We start from the raw sequence: 6,272 nt of genomic DNA on the forward strand, positions 1-6,272 counted from the left end.
GTCCGTGTCCCCTCGCAGCTCGCAGATGCACAGAGCTGGTGTGTTTATTGTACAAGACCGGGCAGGAGCGGCGGGTTCAAGCGGCACACAGCCACCCTGCAGCACCCGCTGCGCACACAGGGCTCTGCCGTGCCCCCCGCACTGCGGCTGGCGGGTCCCGGCCCCGGGGCTCCTGTCACCGGTGCCTCTTGCGGATGGCAGTGAGGTCCTGGTGGATGGTGCTGAAGCTGGGCCGTTTGTGGGGGTCGTACTCCCAGCAGCGCTGCATCAGCTGGTACACCTCCTCAGGGCACTGCTCGGGAGGCTCCAGCCGCACACCTGGGCCAGCAGGGGGACATGGATCACTGCCCCCCGCCCCCACAGCCCCGCCTGGGCCGTCCCACAGCTCGTGGAGCCGGCCCCAGCCGTGTCCCCTACCCTGCTCCACTGCCTCCCGCGTCTGCTGGTTGCTGAGGTTGGCGTAGGGCACGGCACCCAGGCTGAAGGCTTCCCACAGCAGGATCCCAAAGCTCCAGACGTCACTCTCGGAGCTGTATCGGCCTGGGGTCACGGAGCAGGACGAATCATGTTGGCAGGGGACACATGTGTCACCACTGCCCAGCTGTGCCCGTGCTCCTGAGGTGCTCAGGGTCTCTGCCTCCCTCCCCAGGACCAGGTGTGTGGGAGGGGGATAGTGCCAGACTCCTGGCTCCCAGATAAGCTGTGGGTGCCAGGCCATACCCAGCTCCATCCTGTACCATAATTGAGTGCTTCAGGGGCCGTCCACTTGACAGGGATTTGCTTCATGCCCCCTGTGGAGGCATAGATGCCATCCTCCTCCTCCCGTGACATCCCAAAATCACTGATCTTCAGGGTGTTCCTCTCTGTCACCAGGCAGTTGCGGGCAGCCAGGTCCCTGAGACAGCCCCAAGCAATCAGCCATGTCCCTGGGCTGCACCTGGCAGGGGAGGGGTGGTGAGGATTCCAGGCTCCCCCCGTCCTGCCAGGGCCCACCTGTGGATGCAGTGCTTGCTCTCCAGGTACTCCATGCCAGCAGCAGCATTCTCCGTCATCTTGACCAGCTCCTTGACGCGGAGGTGGGGACCCTCACTGCGCAGGAAGGTCAGGAAGTCTCCCCCTGTGCCCAGATTGCAGAGGGGTGGGTGTCCAGGCACACCTGCAGGCTCACCCACCCCTGGGGATGCGGGGATGGGGCCACTCACCCTGCACCAGCTCCATGACAATGTAAATGGGCTGTTTCTGCGTGCAGACACCGATGAGCCGCACAATGTTGGGGTGCCTGTACTGCTTGAGAATCCTGTGGGGACAAGGATGGGCACTGTGAATGCTGGGGGCCCAGCTGCCCTGGGCACAAGCCACCCAATGCCACCCCCAGGGCACTCTGCCCAGCCAGCCCAGGGACACAGCAAGAGGGTGCTGCAGTCCCATCAGGGTCAAACAGCTCCAAGAATCGACAGAAGTGACGGGAGAAGCCAAACAGCCACACGAACCTGGCTTCCTGCAGGAACTTGGCCTTGAGCTCAGGTGGAAGGGTTTCCCGGCAGGATTTCACAGCAACAGGGGTGTTGTCAGCACGCAGGCGTCCGCTGAACACCTCCCCAAAGTTACCCTTCCGAGACACAGGTGCGCCAGGCTCAGTTCACCATGCAACCCTTGTCCTCCTGCAGACCCTGTGAGGACAGCCCTGCCCTCCTGCAGACCCCACTGCACCCCATCTCACCCGGCCAATGCGTTCCCCCAGCAGCACATCCTCGTGGTTGAGCACCCATTTATCCTGCAGCAAACAGACACCAGTGAGCTGCTGCTGGCGCACACACCCTGCAGAGCCCCAGGTCCAAGTCCCCCTGTCTAGCTGGACAAGCATGTCTGTGCCCAGCCAGAGACAGGAGGAAGGGCTGGGCAGAGCTGTCCCTGCACAGGGGGCCCCATCCTGCTCCCCACTGCCTGAATCACCTTGGGCACAGCCCTGGCCAAGACAATGCCACTCTTGCGGGTGATGGGCTGCTGGCTCTGCAGGAGGTGCTGGATCAGCAGCGGGATGGTGGGGAAGCAGTCACCCTCCAGCCGGAACATGTCCTGCAGGGAGGGAGGCCGAGAGGCTGTGATGGGCAGGAACCTGTGCCTGCCCACACAAGGCCACCCCAGCCACCCCCCTGCTTGTGGTCACTCACATTGACGGCCTGGATGATGAAGTGCCGGGGCTGCCCGTCCCACAGCACGCTGAGCACGTACTCCTGCTTGCCCTGGCTCTCCCTCACCAGGAAGTCCCCGCTGCAGGTCAGCAGCTCCTGCACCTCCGAGCGTGGGATGGCCCCGTGGTACCAGACCTGCTGGCACAGCGGCTTCTGCACGTCGGGGATTAGGGGCACGGGGGGTGGCAGCTGGAAAGAGACAAGGTGAGCCCGGCCACGCACACTCCTGAGCTGTGCCAGAGGTGGGGCAGCAACAGTGTCTGGATGCTGTCCCAGGGCAGGTGGGAGCAGAATCTGGAGGTAGTGAAGCAAGGGGGAGTGTGGCCAGAAAGGAGACGACAGGCTCAGCAAGGCAGCTGGGTGGAGAGCAGGGTGGCTGGAGGTGCCCAGGGACTCACTGAGTACTTTGGGCTGAAGATGCCCGTGATGTGGTTCTTGAGGGTCTCCAGCGCGCTGGCCCCGCTCCGCTCCTGCTCCTGAGGGAGGGATGGGCCGAGTATGAGTGTGCACCGCACCCCTGCAGCCCCAGAGCGCGGGAGGCCGGGCTGCTCACCGTGGAGGAGACGGACTGCCGATCCTCGGGCAGAGGCAGGGCGGGCAGGGGCTCCCTGGCGCCCAGCTCCGCCAGCTTGCTGGCCAGCAGGTCCCGCTGCGCCTGCAGCTTGGCCTGGGCGCAGAGGCAGCCCTCGAGCTGCTGCCGCGCCGCGTGCAGCGCCTGCCGCCGCGCCAGCAGCTGCACCCTGCGGGGGACAGGGCGGTCAGCACCCGCTGCCCGCGCCCCTCGCCCCCCACGCCGCTCCTCACCGCTCCGCGGGGCTCCGGCCCTGCTCCTCGTCCTGGATCTCCGCCTTCAGGTCCTGCATCTGCTGCTCCTTGATACTCACAGCCTCTGTGGCGGCCACCAGCTCCTCCTCCACCGATGTCAGGCTGCCAGAGACGTGTGCCAGCAGGGGCCTCAGCCCCTGCCCCTCCCCTGCCCTGCCCATGGCCAGTCCCACTCACCAGTGCTGGACACTTTCAAGGGTCAGCTCATTCAGCTGCAGCTCCCCCGGCACCAGGTTTTCTGTGTCCTCCAGCAGGCTCTCATCAAAGGACACAGCTTGGGGCACTTCAGATTCGTACCTGTGGGCACCCAGCACAGCTCTGCCTCCACGTGCCCCACGCCGGCCGCTGCCACCCGAGGGCAGCAGGGCCGTACCCTGAGAGAGGCTGCGGCTGCGTGGAGCCATACTGGTGGCTCTGGATGAAACTGCTGTACTCAGTGGCAGGGTCGATGGCCTGGATGGCACTGGCAATCTCCTGGTGCACGGCCAACATATCCTCCTGTACCAGGCTGCTGATGCTGCAGTACTCTCTGAGGATCTCCTTTCTGCGGGAGCACTGCTGGTTCTGGGGGGCCATGGGGGTGCCCAGGGGGTGGTAGTGGGGTGCAGGGCTGGGAGCAGGGCACGGGATGGGCAGTGGGGCATGGGATGAGCAGCGGGGCAGGCAGGGCTCTTACAGGATGAGGACCATCTCCTGCTGCAGACCGTAGAGGGACTGGTGCAGGCTGGGCAGCACCCGCTGGTAGTGGTGCTGGTGGTGCAGTGCAGCTGCCTGCACGGCCAGCACATACTGGTTGTGCAGGGCATAGAGCTTCCAGAGGCTGCGCACATACTTCTCCTTCGCCTTGTCCCGCTCCTTGTCTGTGGAGAGAAGCTGTGGAAAACCCCGAGCACATCACCTGTCCCAGCGCTGGGGCTGGGCTCAGAGGGTGAGGGCTGGGAGAGGCTCTCAGGGCAGGCAGGAGGACCAAGCCTGGGGTGGCTACACTGTGACACGGGGATGCTCCTGACCCACAGTGTGGCGTCCCATGGCCCCACGCTTCTCCCTGGTTTCTTGACAGGCTAGGCTCCCCTCTACACTGCCCAACCCCAGCACCCCCACCCGCTCCAGGCTGGGCTGCAGTTTCCAAAGTGTGCAGGGTGCTCCAGCCATCCTTGACCTGTGGGGGAAGCTGGGAGGTCAGGAGGGGACAGGGGCCAGGCTGGCACCTTTGCTGGCCTCCTGGTACTTGCGTTTGGCCTGGGCGCTGTCCCGAGCCAGGCTGCGGTACTGCGCCTTCAGCTTCTCCATCTCCTGCTGCGTCGTCTGCGGACGGACACGGTCAGGGAGAGGGCCCAGCACGTTCCCCTGCTCCCTGCTGGCTCCCACGTACCCGGCCGTACTCCTGGCTGAGCTGCTGCCACTGCTCGCTGAAGGCCTTGCGCAGCTGCTGCTTGTCGCGGATCAGCAGGCTGAGCTTGGCCAGCGGCCCTGCCGCCAGCGCCTCCGCGTGCCGCCGCAGGGTCTGGCTCAGCGCCTCCGTCCGCCCCACCAGCACCCACCAGGACTGCAGGGACAGAGCCAGGGTGGCACTGAGGTGGCATCCTCCAGCCCCACGCTGGGCTCTGCGGGGCGCAGTCCTGCCCTGGGGCATCCCTACCTTCTCAACCTGTCCGCCTCGGTCGCCGTGGAGCTGCCAAGCGCTCTCCTGCTTTTCCAGCTGGGAGAACATGTGGTGTAGCATCCCTGCGTACTCCCGGTCACTCTTGGCCCGCTGTGACATCCACTTCCTCATCAGCTCCAGGAGCTGCAGCTCCCCATCCTGCAGCCGCAGCAGCGCACTGTGCCCCTGCGGGCACCACAGCTCTGGCCCAAAGCCCATGGCACTGCTGTCCAGCCAGGGGAAGTCTGTGGGGCAGCAGGACAGCCTGAGCCACAGCTGCTGCCCTGCACTGCCTGCACAGTGGCCAGGGCCCTTTGCATTTCAAACCCTCCTGTCCCATCATCCGGTCTGTGCAGCAGAGACAACCCTCCACCCACTGCAAACAGCCTTGCAAAGCACATTCAAACAGCAGGATGAGTGCTTCAAGCCCTGTGGGAGCTGGGGCCTGTGGGCATGCTGCTGGGAAGGAGGAAGTGTGGAGCTGTACACAGCACTGTCACCTCTGCCATGCACAGGGCTGCTCCCCAAGGGCAGCACAGCCGTGCCCCCCACGCCAGGCACCGGCCCCTCCTCTCTGGCAGCTCCAGTCCTGTCCTGCCCATTGGCACTGTCACCCCTGTGCCCACTGTGTGGGAGCTCCCAGGGGCTAGGGCACTGGTGGGAAGCCAGCAAAAGCAGAAAAGCGTGCTGGGCCCCAGAGACAGGAGCTGAACCTGGGCACATCCCAGCACACAGGACTCCAGTAAGGCCATTGGGAGCCAAACCAATCCCAGTGGGAGTCCCCAAGTGCCCTGCCCTGAAAAAAGAGTGCAGCAGGAGAGTGCTGGGGCACCTCCCTGCGCAGGGCAGGATGTCCCCTGGCACAGCCTTGATCTCACCAACACTCACCCCCCCAGCCCTACAGAGGAGTCCCCTCTGTCTTTCCTAGTACCCCACCAGGACACAATCCTTCCAACCTACGTTTGCCACTCGGTCTTCGTTGTGGAGCTGCTGCTGGCGTCCTGCTGGGGCCGGGACTGGTGTGGTCTGGACCTGCTGCAGCTCTGGCTCCTGGGGAGGAACAGGAAACCCAGGGCTGACCATAGAGCCATTGCGAGATTTCCTGCGCTTCCTCCCCTCCCTGCCCGTCCCCGCACCGACCCAGCACACACTTCTGCTGCAGCTCAGCAGTTCCCAGCCCCACCAGCCCTCCCAGAAGGGCCTGACACCACCAGGTCCAGCCCTGTGTACCCAGGGCTCCACTGCTCCTGCGGAGCCTCCACTCAGAGCCAGTCCCACCCAGCAGAGCCCCTCAGCCGTGCCTGCTGCTGCCTGACTCCCGGTCTCTGTGTCTCCAAGAGACTGCAGGACCTGGGGGATCCTGAGGACCCTGTGCAGCCCCACTGAAGGGTGGCCACTGTGCCATCATCCCCATGCCTGGCCCTTGTGACCGTGAAAGGCAGCAGGACAGAGCAGCCGCTGGTGGACACCCACAGTGCCGTGCCCCAGCCCTCGCTGCCAGCCTGCATTCACACAGCCAGGATCACAGCCCTGGCAGCCCTGGGCACCTCCCCTTCAAAGGGCTGCACAGAGGGCACTGCTCAGCCCTGGCTGCATCACACCGGGGCAGCCAC

At 65.0% G+C, this 6,272-nt stretch overlaps 1 protein-coding gene across 6 annotated transcripts; it reads right to left on the reverse strand.

Moving 5' to 3' along the window:
* Positions 1-164: 164 nt before the first annotated feature.
* On the reverse strand, positions 165-6,272 carry FES (FES proto-oncogene, tyrosine kinase). 6 transcript variants are annotated; one of them, XM_079317909.1, is made up of 19 exons: positions 5,620-5,926; positions 4,657-4,904; positions 4,390-4,563; positions 4,226-4,322; positions 3,694-3,877; positions 3,424-3,561; positions 3,195-3,314; positions 2,997-3,119; positions 2,746-2,932; positions 2,591-2,668; positions 2,172-2,381; positions 1,954-2,076; positions 1,721-1,774; positions 1,491-1,609; positions 1,203-1,297; positions 994-1,117; positions 738-895; positions 418-540; positions 165-318 (listed from the first exon to the last, which is right to left on the reverse strand). In XM_079317909.1, the coding sequence occupies exons 2-19, from the start codon at positions 4,876-4,878 to the stop codon at positions 176-178; spliced, it is 2,472 nt and encodes an 823-aa protein (XP_079174035.1). In that variant the 5' UTR covers positions 4,879-4,904; positions 5,620-5,926; the 3' UTR covers positions 165-175. The 6 variants fall into 6 exon arrangements, 5 of the variants coding, with proteins under 5 accessions (XP_079174035.1, XP_079174033.1, XP_079174032.1 ...); XM_079317907.1 differs by having other exon boundaries at positions 2,172-2,327; positions 3,195-3,581; positions 4,657-4,845; positions 5,620-6,272; XM_079317906.1 differs by having other exon boundaries at positions 3,195-3,581; positions 4,657-4,845; positions 5,620-6,193.

The sequence above is a fragment of the Erithacus rubecula genome (genome assembly GCF_903797595.1).
Source record: "Erithacus rubecula genome assembly, chromosome: 14".
NCBI classification, from domain to species: domain Eukaryota; kingdom Metazoa; phylum Chordata; class Aves; order Passeriformes; family Muscicapidae; genus Erithacus; species Erithacus rubecula.

Bases quoted from the DNA above. Each gene is read 5' to 3' on its own strand.
- FES (XM_079317906.1), bottom strand. From the start codon at position 5,742: ATGGTCAGCCCTGGGTTTCCTGTTCCTCCCCAGGAGCCAGAGCTGCAG. The intron at 4,564-4,656 runs GTAGGGATGCCC...CTGTCCCTGCAG, and splicing joins GAGGCGGACAGGTTGAGAAG to TCCTGGTGGGTGCTGGTGGG. The intron at 3,878-4,225 runs GTGCCAGCCTGG...TTCTCTCCACAG, and splicing joins GTACCAGGAGGCCAGCAAAG to ACAAGGAGCGGGACAAGGCG.